We start from the raw sequence: 18,793 nt of genomic DNA on the forward strand, positions 1-18,793 counted from the left end.
TAGTGGGTCTTAAATACAAAGCTTCAGAAAATCTGAAGTAATAGCCGTCAGTTTGAAAGGATATGATTTCAGAGTTGCATTATTTACAACGTTTTCTTCACAGACCTAATGCAGCAAAGTCATAAATCTGTTTGTGAAATTACATCTGGCTTTGGAAGTACTGCGGTCTTACCAATTTAGCATTGGCTTGATTGCAAGTTCAAAACTGAAGAAAATGGGCTGTGAAGGAGATTTTGTGTTAAAACACTGTTATCCTTGACGATTAGCAGAAACTGCAAGGGGCACCCGCAGCTACCTCACAAGATGAAAACATAAATCCATATTATTAGTTTGATATGTTTTAAAGGGTTTTTCAGGCCGAAAGACCTTCCTTAAGAGTCTACAGATGTTCTACAGCTGTTTTATCGCCAGTTGGCTTCAGAGAACTGTCTGGAACCTCTGCTTATTGGGATCATGAACATTTCTAATACAGCCCTTGTCCTCCCAAGTTAGATATACCACTGTATGTGCTTTCTGGCATATTTCTGGCATATTTGTCTTCCTTGTGTCATTATCGCAACACAATGGAATTTCTAATAAATGGAGCCCAAGGTAATTAATTATGGAAATAAGATCCCACGTGCTTAAAGTGCATGAATAAGTAGCTTAAACTCATCTTCAACATTTAGGTGAATTATATAAACAGATGGTCAGCAATACCTTGGGCAAGTTATGGGTTTCATTTAAATTCATGGTTCTTAGAGAAGGCTTTAAATATTTTATAATTACCTGGAAGATGATTATTTTTAATAATACTGCAGCACATCTCTACATAAGGCTTCAAACATTCTGGGTTGGATGCTATGAGCAGCAAATGGACTTCTGCTCAGGCCCCCCTACATTTTGTATGTATTGTCTTTTAGATTAAAAATAAATGTATGTATTTGCCTATTCCCTTAACTCATGTCAGCATGAGATACCTGTAGACTAATATGTATCATGAATATAAGTACCTCATTTAAATTTCTGAGGGTTAGGCTTTAAATTTCCATTTATTTGCACTGTTTGGCCTATTGAGGTTTTCATTTGTCAAAATGGTTAGCTCTTGGGTATTAGTTACACAAATATTGATGTGTAGCTTTGGCCTGTTAGCTATCAATTGAAATCAGAAAATCAATGGTCTTAATAGTTCCTTATTACATAGTTGATGCATTTGCAAGGCTAAGTTGAGTACTGTCAGTGAATAATCAATTCAGTCAAAAACTATTACCTGATCACTGCCAGAAACAGTTTCCTATAAATACACCGATACATTATGTGAGTGCAACACCCTGTAGTGTATTTAAAAGAGAGGAATAACATCAAGCTTGTCATTCTAATATGTGCTTAAAACTAGTGGGGAAATGACAATTTTAACATTAAAAAGCTAATATAAAGGTGGTAGATTGATCACTGAGTGAAGCAGACCAACAAGTGAAGCTGCTTGCTCCAAATTTAGGCACAGATCGTAGCTGAGGTAACATTGCAAACCTTCCAAAGACAAGATGATCAGTGCCCTGCTCAACTATTATGGAGCCATATATAGCCCAATTGCTAATTCAGACAAACAGAATTACACACAGACACACCCAACATGATACACAATCCATCCACCCTCTCTCTTTGTGGTTGGCCCTCAGCATGCTAATCATTGGTAGCACAATGGAGGAAGGTCTATATGCCCATCCTATACATGCATCCAGCCCCCCTGCTATTTTTAGGGCCAAAGCATGTTGATTGTTCAGGTTGTCAGTACACATTCTGTCAAGACATTATCTCTTTGCTTTGATAGATATATCCATGGATTGTTCTGTTTGCTTGGAATTATGCAGTATGAAACATACAGGCTACTATGTATTTGGCCAGCTTTATACAGTACACAAATGTTTAATCCTTGATCTCCTTCGGTTTAGTACCTGCGCAGCAATATTGAAAGGTCAGGGTGCACTTACTGGAAACATTCCAAAGCTGGTTTTCTGGTGGTGGTTGTCACTGTAATTTGCTATTTTTAAATCACCTATGCATGTGCTTTGTGCTATACAATATTTAAAAATTGCCTTGGTTCTTGCCCACAGTCTTTTACACATGCTGTGCCTGCCCTCCATGTATATGGGTCAGAGGTTGATCTTGCCCTTAGATTGTAGGCCTAACAAAGATTGCCGGATGAAAAGTTTCTGGTATAATTATCAGTTTTGCAGGCATTGATGGGAAAAATCAAATCATCAAAAGTTCACCAAATATTTATCAATCGTGGTCAATTAATGATTTGTGACATACAAAATAAGAAGAACTCGTTAAAAAACAAATTGTACATTGTTCGTAGTTGATTCCCTGAGGTGAGAATCAAAACCTTTGAAAAGCTGCACTTTTAAAAACCAGGTTACAATTCTGCTGTAGTTCTCGTGGTCCACGTTTGCCGAGCTAATGAATCACTCTGGCATCTATAAATAAGCCATTCTGTGAATGAAAAGCCTTTATGGTTTTGGGTTTTTTTGTAATTACAATAAAAATGTTTTTCTCTGTCTTAGTTGTTTCACACACACATCTTATGCTAATACTGAACATTCCCCCCCCCCCCAATGTTTCTTTAAGATGGGATGGGAAACCTTTTTATGTACAAACACCATATTCCTTCATAACTAACCTTCTGGGATCTGTGTACCAGTGTTGGGTGGGGCCAATCTAAAAAGTGGATACACCTCCTCTTTGGTCATACACACTTACAGAACCCACACATCTGTGTTCTCGCATATAACCAGGGCTTTTTTTCAGCCGGAGCTCAATGGAACTGAGTTCTGGCACCTCTCAGGTGGGTGCCATTGCCACTATAAGAGAACAAGGTAGGTGTTCATGTTGAGTTCTGGCACCTCTTTTTCTAGAAAAATAGCACTGTGTGTATATAACATACAGCAATTTATTCACACCCACATCTGTTTCTGTCTGTCTGTCTGTCTGTCTGTCTCTCTCTCTCTCTCTCTCTCTCTCTCTCTCTCTCTCACACACACACACACACACACACACACACACACACACAAGCATATATTGTCACTTCCCACCACCAAGCAATTAGGCTTGAAGAAAACATTAGAGCTTTTCCCCCAAGCTAAATGGCTAAGGTGGTGATCTTGAAGACTGCAGCCCACGGTGCTGGGAGGGTTAATATCTTACTCCCTAGCTGCCTTCTCGGTCTTGGCAGTTAGGCTTGAAAAAGCCTCAAATTGGCTCCAAAGGAAAGCTGTTTTCAAGCCTAATTGCCTAGCTAAAGGAGCAGCAGTTTTCGGGTGGGGGCAGCACATGCCCTTCGTTCTTTAGCTGCAGACCCTCATATGAAAATGCACCCATGCAGCAATTGTGCTTCTAAAAAGCTTCCACTGGCACCTATGGAAGCCTTAAAAGAAACACCCTAATTGCTGGGGAGGAGAGGGTTCCCCACCCCAGCCTTAAGAACTGGAGTGATTATTCTAGAATAGTACTTTGAAATTTTCTCTCATCCCTAGTAGATGAAGTTAAAACAAAAGCTGCTAAATGTGGCTCTGTATAACTTGGTGGCATACAATCCCTACACTCAGCTAATACTATCCTCTTCTTTGCATCCTCTCTTGGTCACTTAGGAGTAACAGAGGCATGTAGAGATGGCTTCTGAGTGGCTGTTACCTTTTTCTGGAATTCGTTTCCGGGTGGTTTAGATCCTAAGTGTGAAAGTTATTCAAAAATCATGTAAGCCTTTTAAGCAAGCAGTTTATGGTGAAATGTAAATGTGAAGTGCTTATAGCTTGTTTGTTTGTTTGTGTGTTGTTAAAATATTTCATAATTTTAAAATCTTCTGATTTAACACTATTTAAGTTAAGTGAATAATCTACACATGCTGCTTTGTACTTCTGTGCTACACACAGCTCTGCTAGAGCAACCTATTTCTTTACAGATGGATCTAAGAGGACTTCGTATTATGAGATTGGTGAAACGATTGTCTCCTTGGCAGCTGTTACGCGTGTCACAAGGAATTATCTCAAGTTTCATTGTTCTTCCATTTCTGTCTTTTCTTTCTCCTTTCTCCTGATCTCCCACTCAAGAATAGCAAATTCAAGTTAACATGTTTCCCCATATGGCAAGGGGATATTTCTGTTGCCAAACTTTCCTCCTTATATCTGAAGCTAATGTTCATTTGCTATTACACCTTTTGCCAGGGCTTTCAAGGTTTCTTACCAATATAATTTCTAATTTAAGATAGGCAGGATGGGCTGATACCAAGAGTGAAAAGCTCTGTTTTTGTAGCACATAGGATACACTGCATGGAGGTCAGACGAAATGCTCATTAAGATTATTTGCAGAACAACTGTTCTGATTTCTCCTGTTATAACCATCTACTGTGTATATCTGATTCTTATTTTCGGTTATTTTATGACATCTGCAAACTTCACAATTGCTGCCTTCCGTAAGATTTTTGAGGTCACTGGCATCTGGTACACAAGTGGTGGGATGTAATGCCAAACACAAAATTATGTTTGAGTATTTGTTAACAAGTCTGTAATCCATTAAGTACAAATTGTTGTTTGCCTAGTGCCAATCATTTTTAATCAGAATATCAAGTGATGGATTAAGTATATTCTGTAAACAAATTGTCCTGGTAGATCAAGTTTTGATTACTTCCCTGTGTCATATCAATCTTGTGGTAATTTCAAATGTCATTTTATTTATTTATAGGCTTTCTTACTCGCCCTTCACCATAAAGCTCCAAGACGGGCTACAACAAAATAATAATACAGTATTAAAATCAATTAAAACAATTCACAGCAGAATATTAAATGCTAAACACTTTTACTACCTGAATGTCTAGCATAGTTTGAGGCAAATGCCCCCAAATTTGAGTCAAACTGGAAGATATGAATCCATGGTTCAGCACACATTCAATGGGTACAGGCTAACATCAAGAATTTTAACAAAATTTATATAACACTTGATTGTAGTATAACTTCTCTGTGGTTGGATGAGGCACAACAAAAGGAAAGCTCCCAAACTGAGCACTTGCATTTAAGAGAACATAGCAGCTGCAGGGCAATGAAAGCATTAAGCCCATAAAAATTGAAGGATTCTTTCTTTCTTTCTTTCTTTCTTTCTTTCCCTCCACTGACCAACTTCTGCTGTCCATGGTTCCAAGCAGACTCCTTTCCAGTCACTTGGTATCATACTGGAGATGCCAAAGATTAATGCTGGGACCTTCTGTGTGCAATGAACTATGATTCTCTCACCGGAGCATCTGTTTGTTTAATGTTTGCTTTATTTAAAATAAAAAATAAACATTACATATAAAATATCATCCCAACCTCTCTGTATTGCAGTGTCTATTCTGGTATGGAATACTATGAAATAAACATTAGACCCTGGGAAATTGCTACCCAACCTAGCAGTTCAAAAGCATACCAGTGCAAGTAGATAAATAGGTACTGCTGCGTCAGGAAGGTAAATAGTGTTTCTGTGCGCTCTGGTTTCCATCACGGTGTCCTGTTGCACCAGAAGCGGTTTAGTCATGCTGACCACATGACCCTGAAAGCTGTCTGCGGACAAACACTGGCTCCCTCTGCCTGAAAAGTGAGATGAGCGCCGCAACCCCAGAGTCACCTTTGACCGGACTTAACCATCCAGGGGACCTTACCTGCTATGAAATAAACAGCAGCCACTGGGAAATGAGCCAACTTTTGTTTATCTGATTTTCTTTTTTAAAAAAACTATTTTTATGTTTTTATATATGTTGGAAGTTGCTCTTAGTGGCTGGGGTTACCCAGTAAGATGGGTGGGGTATAAAACAACAACAAACAACAACAACAAAACAACATCTGAACAGTAGAAGACATCTGAAGGCAGCCCTGTTTATGGAAGCTTTTAATGTTTGATGTATTACAGTATTTTAATATTTTGTTGGAAGCCGCCCAGAGTGGCTGGGGAAGCCCAGCCAGATGGGCGGGGTATAAATAAATTATTATTATTATTATTATTATTATTATTATTATTATTATTATTATTATTATTATCATCATCATCATCATCATCATTATTATCATTATTATCATTATTAATACAACAACAACTTGTCAATTTGTTCATCTGCATGAACAAGATCAGATTGACTCCAAGTGATTCTTAATGGTAATTTCTTTGAGAAAGGGAATTTTAGAAATAACAGTGACGATAACTAGTAGCACGAAGCAAGCATTTGAATCTCCATGTTAACTGTATCCTAAGCTTTTCTTCGTAGACTTATGAGTGACCCCTTAGGCAGATAATGAAATTGTATTCCACTTTCCCCATTTTTCAAGATGGATCTGTTCTAGTACTGAAACAAACACAAACACCCAAAACATGTTTTTAAAAAATCAGTAAACATTAATCTGTCATACATAGCAAAAACTGCACAAGAAACCAAAAGAAGAACATTTACTGCACCTATCAGAAGAGTCAAAGTATTTTGTAATCCACACTGATTTTGTTATCTCTGCTGGGAATCCAGCTGTAAGCTATCAATAGTGTAGGGAGATAAAGGATTCCTTGAGCTACTTTGGGGTCATGGCACAGAGTAGTAGTAGTTTCCTGTAAATCTGCATTTCTTATACATCTGCATTCTTCTACAGGTTTTCTTTGCCAGCAGTTGCAATATATATATATATGGTACAGCTGGATGCATAACAAACTTCTGTGTGGTTCCTCGTGATGGATCATTACTTGAATTAAAGTAAAACCATGTTCTTGTACCACATGTTGCCACATGGCAATTTGTGTTCTTCTGGGATATATATGCTCATGTCTTCTGAAAGTTTCATTTGATCTTGTGGCACATGTGTAGCAAATGAGCAGCGTGAAAAAAAGTGTCTGCGCAGTTGCTGTTTTTCCAATTAGGATAAATTATAACTGAAAGCCTCCCAAGGCTTGTTGCTTAATTTATCTGTTTAATATTAGCATTCCACATCTTTGATTATAAGCAGGGCGCTTTTTGCAGTCGTGCTTATTTAATGTTAACAAAATGCCCGTGTTTTTTCCACAGGTGGGGCTGACACTGAAGGTCCATTTATTGTAGGGGTTTCACCAGGGATAGGCAGTGCATCATTGTGTGCTCCCTGAGAACCCCCTCTCACTGTACGTCAGTGTTGGTTGGGATGGAGGTGGTCTGGTTTTGCCTTCATCCCAGCCATGTGCCCAACTTCATAGCTTTACATTTCCCAGGAGGAGGGAATGGCAGTGATTCCAATTATTCACTTATATGAGGAGGGGAGAGAATAAAAGTATGTGCAACTGAACTGAATGAGAGCTACTGAGAGCCACAGCTGCTTCTAACTGAATAGTTTCTTATTGAGCTCTGTGGCCTATGTATATATATGACCCTTTTAGTGATTTTCTCTGTATGCTTGTATTCTCTTTCTGTCTACCTACATGTCTAACTACAATGTGTATGCTATATATTGGTAATAAGCCACATACTTTAGATGTGTTATATATACTACATAAAGTTTTTTGGGTTGTTTGTTTTTTTACTATTGATATATAAAAGATAGAAGAAGCTAGTAATTGCCTTTAAGATCAGAGCACAAAGCATTACCTTTGGATTTTACAAGGCCAACCAGCAACAAAAGAGCAGTAATTTATGAGCTCAGTGTAAAAGAATAGCATAATTGCATTAAAAATTAATGCTAATGAACACTAAAATGGGGAAGGTGGTTATGATGAAAGTTTGTATTCATCTTCTCTGGTTTGAATGATGGCTAGTGGCTTGATTAATGGCTTAATTTCTATCAATTAGCGGGGGGAAATCTCCTACGAGACAAGGGTAAATTGAGCATTGAATTACATATCGTGCTTTTGTGTGCTGAGAAAAAAAGAGCTGAGTATCTCTGATATTAGCCACAGTGACAAATGTGGTGTGCCCCACAATGTCTGCATTAGCTCTCCTGACAGGCTGGTTGTGTGTGGTTATGGGGTGTTTGGAGATGGCTGGCAGACAACATTCACTGGCAAGTTCCTGAGAAACCTACAGCTCTTCCATCTATAGAATTTTAATTAGAGTCAATAAGAATTCAAGAATTAAAATGGACAGCTAGCAGCAACAGCAGAGGCTGCAGTCTGGCTTGCTCATGTGCTGCAAGATGAAACTTTATTCAGCCCCTCTCTCTCTGAAAATGCAGCAGACATCCAGCATCCTTCAGGATATTATTGATGTTCTGTACCATTTTGTCCTATGAATTCTTATACCTTTCTTTGTAATTATATGTCTTGTTTTATATACACGTTAGATGGCTGGAAAACACTGAGTTAACATTGGCGTAACATCTTAATCATTTTGCTGAACGAAAGTACATTTACCCAATACAAGAAAGGAATTGTATCCAATTAAGTTCTACTCAGAGTAAACCCACTGAAATTAAAGGACCTGTCAGGCCGATTAACTCTAATAGATCTACTCTGAAGTATGACCGATGCTGGATAAAACTTAATGTGTCATTTGACCTATGTATGTGACTTACACGAGGAAGAAATATTTTTAAGCTAAAAAACAGCAACAGAGAGCAAGAAAAGCTTGGGCTAAGACACCACCACAACTCTTAGGCACTTTAGCTGTGCTAGCTCCAGACCTAAAGCATGAGAGAAGGTGCTGAGCAGCTGAGGTGAGTAAAGGAAGAGTTGCTGGCTCAAAGCTCATTTTGCTGCTCACACTGAAAAGGAGACTTAAGTGGCCCATTTGCCCAAGTCCTGACTTATCCAGGATTGTTGCTCAGTAATAAAATATGGCCCTTTTTCAATTTTTAAAAAGTTGCTAACCCAAGGTTAAAATGTATGGTACCAATATGTGTTTTATAGAACTGGGGCTGCCACTGAAAATGCCCTGCTTCTTGCTTCCTCAGATATTTATTGCTGTGGGGCAGAAACCTGGAGAGTAAAAAAGTGGCCACATGAGAAGGTTCCACGACCTGTGACACTTATCTTCTTCCTTTCCCCACTCCTCCCCACAGCTTCCTTTCCTGGCATTTTCCCCCTCCCAATACCCTTTGGGATCCATGCTGCCTGGACATTCAATCGTCATTTAACCCCCACAAAAATCCTGTGAGGTAGATTATGCTTTGTGGCCTTGACAGGCCCAAGGTCACCCAGAGAGCTTTATGGCTGAGTATATGTTGAACTTATTTTGATGCTTACCAGTAAGTGTTTTAAAGCCCCTTTTCCTTGACAGTTTTCAGAAGGGTGAGTGTGTTGCAACAAAGCCAACGGAGTCCATTGGCCTCTTAAAAAGACTTAACAAATCAGTGACATACATACAAGTACACAAATGGTTGGAAGGGATTGTAAACAGTGAGGCCAGAGGGAAAAGAGACTCAGAAAGCACAGACAGCGACAATTATATTATTATTATTAACAGTGACCATTCACAAAGCAGCGTCAACGATAACACAAACATCCTGACATCGGTAAGCTAATTAACACGTGTAATGTAATAAAAGCCCATTAGCCCAATTCAAGCCACAGGTGACAGAATTGAACCGCTTGAAACATTGTAATTTAATGGTTTCTTGTTGCAGTGTCCTTTAAAACACTGCAACAGCTATATCAGAAGACCACAACATCTTATGCTGTAAGAAATTTGCTAATCTTAAAAGGTCCCACAGGGTTCTTTGTTGTTTTTCCTTGGGCTGAGTTCTGTTATTAGAAAATTGTCTGATAAGCATATTTTGGCATACCATTTTTTTGGTTGTAACATTTAAATAGAGTGGTTCACAAGATACTAGTTTTCTATCATTTTGTATTGTTATATAGATTATGTTTTTGTTTTTAAAAGAAATATTTGCCCCCTTTTACTTCCTCTCTGGCTGTGCTGGAGCTCCTAATTATGTTTGTGAAGTGTAAGTGCTACATGCCATACCCTGTTAACTGCATAGGTCCGTATAGTTAAAGCTATGGTTTTCCCAGAAGTGATGAATGGAAGTGAGAGCTGGACCATAAAGAAGGCTGATCGCCAAAGAATTGATGCTTTTGAATTATGATGCTAGAGGAGACTCTTTGAGAGTCCCATGGACTGCAAAATCAAACCTATCCATTCTGAAGGAAATCAGCCCTGACTGCTCACTGGAAGGAGAGATCCTGAAGCTGAGGCTCCAATACTTTGGCCACCTCGTGAGAAGAGAAGACTCCCTGGAAAAGATGTTGGGAAAGATGGAGGGCACAAGGAGAAGGGAACGACAGAGGACGAGATGGTTGGACAGTGTTCTCGAAGCTACCAGCATGGGTTTGACCAAACTGCAGGAGGCAGTGGAAGACAGGAGTGCCTGGCGTGCTCTGGTCCATGGGATCACGAAGAGTCGGACACGACTAAACAACAACAATATCATGTTAGCCACTGAAAAAGCTGCCCCCCCCCTAAAAATAGGAACAGCACATACGTTAAAGGTACTTACGAAAGCCAGGTTTACACACAAAAAAGAAATCATTAATACAAATATTTTTAAGTTAAAACAAAAGGAGTCACAGTCTTGAAAGATGTTTGGTTTTTTTGAAATAAGATGAATTCTGGATACTTAAGGCCTCTGAAGCCCTTCTGTTATGCATTGTGGTTTAACTGGTAATACAATGCCACCTGCTGTTTTCAGAAGGTTACTGCTGCCGTATGATTGTGTTGACTTACAGACGTAAGCCTGTATGAGCAGACACATTAAAACTGAAGGTTATCACAAAAAGGTCTTGACAAGCCTCCCACACAAGTGCATTGATAGTTTCCCATGTATGCTTATTTCTCCAAGTTTTCCCACCCGCTTTAGTAATAAGATAAAAAGAACAGAGCTACTAGGAGCAAGCTTAATTGTAATTCTTATAGAAGGAATGATTTATGTATGAAAAATGGCATCAACAGTCACTGATACAAATAGTTCTGTATTTTCAGTCTGACCAGAGTGAAAGGACTTGCTGTCCAATGAGTTAGTATTGATTTTTTTTGTCTCTACCCTCTTAGCTTTCTGACTCCATTATTTTTGATTTTACTATGAAATATATATCCTTTCTACTGACATCTGACAAACACTATATGGAAGTCATTTTATATACCAATAATGTGTTTGTCAACAATATTGTAGACTAATGGATACAGCTTCCTTCCAGTCCATTTTTATCCAGTTAATGTCACTGAAGTAATTCTGGAAAACATTCTGTGATTTTGTTTCTCTTGGGGACCATGTTCCCCACATTGTGACTGTCATTCACATCACAGCACTCGCCAATACCAAAGGTCAAACCTATGTCTACAACGGTTTTCCCATTGAATGTTTAAACTACAAAAACATTCAGGTGCATGTTTGTCAGTTGTGACAATATATTTATATATAGTGCATACACTTTTTCTTACACAGATATCTGTCATCGGTGTTGGAAAACCATAAGTGAAGCAGACACAGATAATATACCTGAGCATCGAAGGCAGCTTGTCGTGACAGTATCCGGCTTTTTGATTATGCGTGGTTATAAAATCTTGATACCATTTCCATCATAGGAGTGACTGGCAAGGGTGTCTCACTGGTCCCATACTAGTTCATCAGTGGGAGAGAAAGGACAACATGTGACCTGAATGACAACATTGTAGAAACCTAATCCTAAATAAGTTGACATTATACCAGTGGTGGTGGCTGTACTCGGTGGATGCATAAGAAAACAGTGAGCCATTTGACTTAGTCTTGTGTGTCCGCTACAGTCCAGTCGTTCGAAAGTGTAGATTAGCAGAGCTAAATTTCTTTCCGTTGCTTATGTACGGCAACATTAACTTCTTTTAAATTTCCTTGGTTGTTTGACTGACATAGAGTAGCTCTAAATTATATAGCGTGCAAGGTTCTGTTCTGTCTGTCTCTGATCAAGCAAAGCTTTTACGTATAATAAAACTTGTATGTATTGTTTGTCCACATAAATACTGGAATGCTCTTCTGGATAAGAGTTGATGTGCTTAGCACGATACACTGCTGACATTTTAAAGGGAAGGGTGCCAAAAATATATCTAGTCCCAAACTGAGCTCCAGATTGTCCAGAGACCTTTCTCAGTCCAGCAAATATCACAGACTATTGTGTTCCTTAGTGTGTATTGAATACCTATGTTATCTGAAGAACTTTTCTATTTGGTTTCCTATTGTGGATCAAAGTACGGTACTTAAATTTCTGATGGATCTTTTTGTTGTCAGTATATATATGTCCGATCTTACTAATTTCATCTCCAACAGAAGTGAAAAAAATGCAGTATTCATATTTATTACAGTGAAGCTCAAAAGGAAACAAGCAAGTCTGTAAAATGAATTTTTTCTAACTCTAGCACATTCTTCAACTTTTTCAATTGTTAAAAGATTGAAAAACTTTTTAAAATGTCACATAAAGCAGTACTGGAATATTAATATGGTTTACATGAATGCAATAAGCATACAGGGAGCTACTTTAGGGATACAATGGGCTCTGTATAGAATTACCCATCATTGTTTGGAGTGATTCTCAGTGTGGTAGGTGGAACCCCATTGAGAGGCTCAAACCGTGGTCAGGTGCTAGGGGACTTTTTATTGAGTCAAGAAACAAAACGCCAAGTCCCTTCTTTTTGGCATTATATTGAACTGGGGGGCAGAGGGTGGGGGGTGCCTGTACTCTTTGCAAGAGGAATCAAACTCATGATTACCAGATGCTTTGTCAGCAGTGCCATCCTGTTTGTAACTGGTGTAAATGGCAAATATTTCAATTCCATTGTCTAGAATCTGCTTTATCCTTCCTATCTTTTTTTTTCCCCCTGAACAAAATAAGAATAATTTCTCCTTGGCAGAGCCATCACTTACCTTCGAGTTTTCCATTTTTCGAGCAGAGGAAATACTTTAGAAGAATATTGCACAGTGCTGATCTTAAGCTTATGCTAAACTATACTGACATTATACCCTCTTCTATAGACCAAACCAGCCTCGTAGAGCAAGTGAAACGAGTAAAAGAAATTGAAGCAATTGAAAGTGACTCCTTTGTTCCACAGACATTCAGATCAAGTAAAGAAGTCAAAAAGGTAAGTTTTCAATCTCCTTTCTTTGCATAGAGCCCCTTGTGAGCTGGTGGAAAGCCGGTACATTAATGCAGTTGACATTGACATTGACTTTGACTTTCATACCGGTAATCCTAATCCCAGTCATCAGAAATCAGAAATATATGGATCCCATAATGATGTGATTCTGCATTTAGGTATAATAAAGGAATGCAGGTTTTGTCAACAATAATGTGCTTAATTCAGTTAGTGTGTTCTGGTTGCAGCACAGGTACCGCTTTTAAGTATTGACATTTTTGACACAAAGCCCGTATTTTTTAAATATAGCAATCCAACTTATTAAACTGCCAGTTTGGGTACAGAGAAATACAAGGCTGCTTTTTGCATATTCGGGGGCTTTTTGTCTTCCCCCTTTTTGATGGCAACACCCTGGGAAGGCCCCCCTCTGTCAAGGTGAAGGTCATGTGGATCAGCATGTACTGCAATGGGAGAAGCTACCACCAGACCGAATCAGCCCTTCAACTCCCACCCCACATCCAGGTGCACGTGTTCTTCTCTGAATCCAGTGCCATATGAATGTTGCTTGTTTGTTTGTTTATTAAATCTCTATACCAGCCTTCATCCGAAGATCACAGGGCGGTTTACCATATCATGTTTTCCCAAATGAACAGATAAAGATATTCCAGATCTGAAGCAGTAATAATTCCATAGATGTTTGGGCTCATGGTTAAGAGGGAGTTCTCTTGCACTGGAGTTGTGGGTTAGGTGCGGGTTGGACAAACTATATTTGGAGGGAATCTTCAGTCATTATTTTTTCCAACACTGAATTTAGTCTGTGTGTCAGGAAATGCATGCCCTTTGTCATGTAAAAGGTGAGTGAAAGGATACTCTTGGGGGGGGGGATTGCTAAATAAGATGATAAGTGCTGTGTGTATCACGTGGATGACCAGTTGTTGAAATCTTCAAGTACGGCTGGGAAAAGCTCATCTGAAACCCTGGAGATCTGTTGCCAGTCAGGGTAAATAGGAGTGAGCTAGACGGTGCCATAGTCATCTACAGAACTATTGCAGAAGCACTATTCTAGTTTCAGCTGGAGCATAGTATCCTGTCTCTTCAAGCAGGGCTTTGCAGTTTTCACTATATATGTCTTATATTATAAGGCATCCCTTGCTGCACATAGATATATATTAGTTTGTGAGCCCTTGGAAACAGTCCCCCCCCCTTATCTTATTAATTTGGTTTCATAAGAGAAATGCACAAATACTTGTGACAACTGTTTGGAGACTTTAGGATTTAGGATCCTATAAAGATAAATGAAATTCCGTGCTCTAGAATTCAGCCAGTTCAGCATCTCAAACTGGCTTCTGTCCAGTCTATAGTTCCAGTTCCAAGGCATTCTGGTGCTTCCATGCATGCACTAAAATAGACATGGTGGGTTAGTTTAGGCAAAACTCTTTAACATGAAATTCCTGTTATTCAGTATATTTCTCACTATCAGTCTACCGTCACAGGACAATGATGTTCTCATATTATTCAGAGCGGAATTAATTAGACTGTGAAGATTGTGTGTGCACTTTATCCCCCACCCTGCACTCTCAATTAGGCAACAGAACCCGCTGAAGTCAAAAGCGAAGCTGCAGCAGCAGAACCGGGAAGTTCTGTTCTCACATCTATTGAAAAAGAAACAGTGCCTGGAATTATTCCTACTGCTATCAAATACCAAGATGAAAACTCACTAGCCCATCCTAACGTGAGTGTGGTGATGCTTATTACGACAGCCTTTATCTAACAAAGTTCCTATGGAAGGGGAGAGATTAGGTTATGCAATATATATGTTCCTATGTGTATGCTGGGTATTTTGAATAACGTCCAACAACTTTCACCAAACATTTAACACTAGAGCTATTAGCATGCGCATTACTGTGTAAATGTGGGAATCAAATTGCTATAACCAGATTTAGGTAGAGCTAAATCTGGGTTTTTTTCATTCCTTTTATTTATTTTTCAGACTTATGAACTGTTGGGTGGGGGGAGGAGAGGGGAGAACCAGTCTTACCTCTCAAATTCACTTACATTCCAGAGGATGTCCTCTCTTTTTAAGAAGTATTAAAAAGGGTATTCTGAAAATTGCATCCATTTATTACTTAAAAGTTTTTTTAGCTACATTATGGTATACAAATGTACCCACATTTCAATAACTTCCTTTGAATTGCCTGCACTGCATTGTATACATCAGAATATAGAAATCTCTCTTTCTTCCATGCTCTTAGCATATTTGGAGGGAGTACCTATCTTCCTGAACTTCTGTCTACCGTAATTAGATTCAGGCTTTGTAGGCACTCTTCACTTGCTGCAGCAGAGATCTTTCCAATTCTACAGAGATGCTTGAAGGATCCAGTGATGGGACACAGGATTAATTTATAGATAGTGATGCCAGACCTCAAAATTGCCTAGATAAGTGGATAGTGATTGTGGTTACGCAGTTGGCATGGTACAGATATACGGCATATGCTCAAAGCTAAGACCTGATGCAGATCGTACCACAATTTGACAGATGCTGAAAATCCATGGAAAAACACAACAAAATCCTAACTTTGATGAGGGCATCTCAATGTAGGTTTTCCACTGCACTACTGATTGCTTGAGGTTTCTGGCAGTAGATTCATGGGGTATTTTCAATACTCACAAATATTAATCCTCAGCAAGATGTCTACATGTTGTATCTTTTCTTCCTCTCTTACAGCTGTTTGTTGACAAGGCAGAAGCAGAAGAAAGATGGTTCCAGAGGCTGATTTCTCTTCGTCAAGAGAGGCTAATGGGCAGCCCTGTGGCCTGGGTGAATTAAATAGCCTACAGAATTTCAGTGTCTTCTGTGCTATAAAAATCCAGTGGTAAAACTGGATGAGTGTCCAAGTAAGCATGGCCTATCAGGAAATAATTTTTTTACCCTGGCTTCTATTTGAGGCCAACATTGTTTTAATTGAGAATTGTCTTGGCATAACTGCGTATCTGAATGGATGGTGGGTAGAATGAAGGTGAGATGAGAGGGAGCACCAGAAGATCTGCTAAGTTACTGCATATAAGAAATTATGCCTTATTGTCCTGAAGGCAGCTGAGAGATCCTGGTGGTGTTTTGACAGAATTCAGTCCCGTTGGAAAGAACGTTTAGGATTTGTTTCCTTAACAATTTAATACCTCTCTCCTCCCAACAGAAGCAGGCAAGTCCTAACTTTCTCTGTTCTCTATCATTATTAAAATGTAATCATATGCTTTGCTGCCTGTGCAACAAATTATTCTGAATACAGGACACAGACAAATAGAGGGGAAAGAGAAGAGATCATTTGGTGTTTTGCTGTTTTCATTCTTAAACTGTCTCCAGTGTGTAGTTATATAGATGCAATTGTAAGGTATTAAGATACTATTTAATAGCTCTGTGCTCTAAGGGTGAAACATACCTCTAGATTCTGTGACACTTTCCCCATTGGTGCTCATTCAAAGTCCAGGCATGGAGCTCCTTGATAAGAATTGGAAACTGGCAATTGTATAGGAAAGACACCCACTATCCCTAAACTACATAATGACAGTGTAATCTTATTAAGTACGCTTTGCTAACAATTCAAGGTTCCTTAAATAAAAGAGTATTTTGAGCTATGCACTCTTCAGTCTCCCGTTTGAGTTTTATTTGGATATTTTTAGACTAGTGGCAAACAATGTCCTATTAAAGACACTGCAAACTTCCACTCAGTGAAAGGAGGATTGCTGTTAGTTGATAAAGCAGATGTTCCTCTTTGGCGGTGTCCACGTGTTAATATTTCCCCAATAGTGGCTGAGATTCAAAGTACTGTGTGTAATATTTCACATGTGTGCAAGGACATTTCAGTTTCACTCTCTCCCCCACACCCCAGTGGCAGCCCTCAAGCCCTCAATCCAGTGGAGGAGCCACTGGATGGGGGAGTGAAATTGCTGTTGGAAGTGACCAGTCACTTCCTCATGTGCCCAGGAAATTGTTTTGCACAATATTCACAGGCCTCTCTGGATCCACTACTTCTCTCCTATTACGTTCTCACATGTATAAAAGATTGAGCTGAGCTAGATCCTAAGCTGTGCACAAAAAAGTCATGTATAAGTATGTACTCTTATCATCATCATCATCATCAAACCTTTTATTGGCATCACATACAAACATCCAAAACAAATCAATACAGAATTACCACTTCCCCAGTGGCACAAAACATTTGCTAAAATAAAGGAGGCAGAACAGTCTATCATCACATTTCTAGGTCTCCAAGGAGATCAGACGTCTGCAGTGTATTCCGACGACAAAAAAACAAATACAGTGGTACCTCGGGTTAAGTACTTAATTCGTTCCGGAGGTCCGTTCTTAACCTGAAACTGTTCTTAACCTGAAGCACCACTTTAGCTAATGGGGCCTCCCGCTGCCGCCGCACCGCCGGAGCACGATTTCTGTTCTCATCCTAAAGCAAAGTTCTTAACCTGAAGCACTATTTCTGGGTTAGCAGAGTCTGTAACCTGAAGCGTATGTAACCTGAGGCACTACTATAGAGATATTTAACCACTAACTTGGTGAGCTTCTGATCATTCCCCAGTAATAGAAAATGTATGACCTCCAACTCTGGTTTCCATTTGGGGATGCAGAGTTGATCTAGAAATTGCTGACGGAGATCAGCATATAGTTCACAATTAAGAACCATATGTGTGAGGGTTTCCACCAGGTGGTCTTCACAAGGGCAAGTTCTTTCTCTTTCCACCCTGCCTGAGAACTTTCCCCAAAGGAGGTTTGATGGGTTTGAATTAAGCCTGGCCAGTGAAAATGCCCTTCTTTCTTGAGGGTTAAGCAGAAACTCTCTCTTATCATGCCATACATTCTGGGGGATAGGAGATCTACAGCTTTCATTGTACCGAATTCTTGAAGGTATAGTTGTGGCATTTTGAGCACATGATTGTCTGCTACAAGTGAATGATATATATTATATATTTTTTCTCAATTCATGTTTAATGGGTTATTTACTAGTGGTTGTATCAAATGTTAGTTCCACTCAAACTAAACTCATTAACACTAATGGACATGACTAACTCAGAGCCATTAATTTCAGTAGGTCTACTCTTATGTATATTCAACTCTTAGGAATAAAGTGAAAGGGTAGAATCAAAGTAAGAAACATTTGCCGTTGACAGATGCTCAAAAAAAATCAGTACACTATTCAGAATGAGATACCCAAAGGTATATGATGGATGATTTACCTTCACTGAGGTAAGAAAGTAACCCTGATTCCCCATCATACAATGTTGGCTAGATTTTAAGACACTCAGTTGTGAGGTGGGCATAGAAAGCAAATCAATAAAAGCATTCAGTATTGCAAATATACTTCTTGCTTATGGAGGCCATATTACGTATGCACTCTTGATCTTCCCAAGCAGCATCAGGGCCTTAGATTATATCTGTATCTTCTCCCATACATTTGTAGTTACAAGTTACATTAATTATTGAAGCATCATGTTGCCAACTAAACTTGGCTTCATCCCTTAAAATATGTCGTTATGTGAAATATGAGTAGAAAGCTGAAGGAGAAAAAGAGAGAAATTGCTTTATTCGGTTGGGGCAAGGATATCAGTTGTAGTTTTGATGCAATGTTTAGCTGCTCAAGCAAGAAAGGAACATGTCACAAAAATGCAAGACTGTGGTCTGCCTTCAGGCATATAGGTTTCCATAGTACTTTGAATGCTGTCAAAGGAGGAATC

At 39.1% G+C, this 18,793-nt stretch overlaps 1 protein-coding gene across 2 annotated transcripts in view; it reads left to right on the plus strand.

The window, feature by feature from the left end:
* RSRC1 (arginine and serine rich coiled-coil 1) overlaps positions 1-16,688 on the plus strand; it is a 167,319-nt gene extending 150,631 nt beyond the window's left edge. For both annotated transcript variants that reach the window (XM_053390371.1, XM_053390370.1), the window contains 3 exons: positions 12,951-13,057; positions 14,637-14,783; positions 15,777-16,688. In XM_053390371.1, coding sequence (XP_053246346.1) covers positions 12,951-13,057; positions 14,637-14,783; positions 15,777-15,878 — 356 coding nt within the window. In that variant the 3' untranslated portion in view covers positions 15,879-16,688. The remainder of the gene's footprint in view (positions 1-12,950; positions 13,058-14,636; positions 14,784-15,776) is intronic.
* The last annotated feature ends 2,105 nt before the right edge of the window (positions 16,689-18,793 follow it).

This window comes from Podarcis raffonei, chromosome 5 (genome assembly GCF_027172205.1).
Source record: "Podarcis raffonei isolate rPodRaf1 chromosome 5, rPodRaf1.pri, whole genome shotgun sequence".
In the NCBI taxonomy this organism is placed as follows: domain Eukaryota; kingdom Metazoa; phylum Chordata; class Lepidosauria; order Squamata; family Lacertidae; genus Podarcis; species Podarcis raffonei.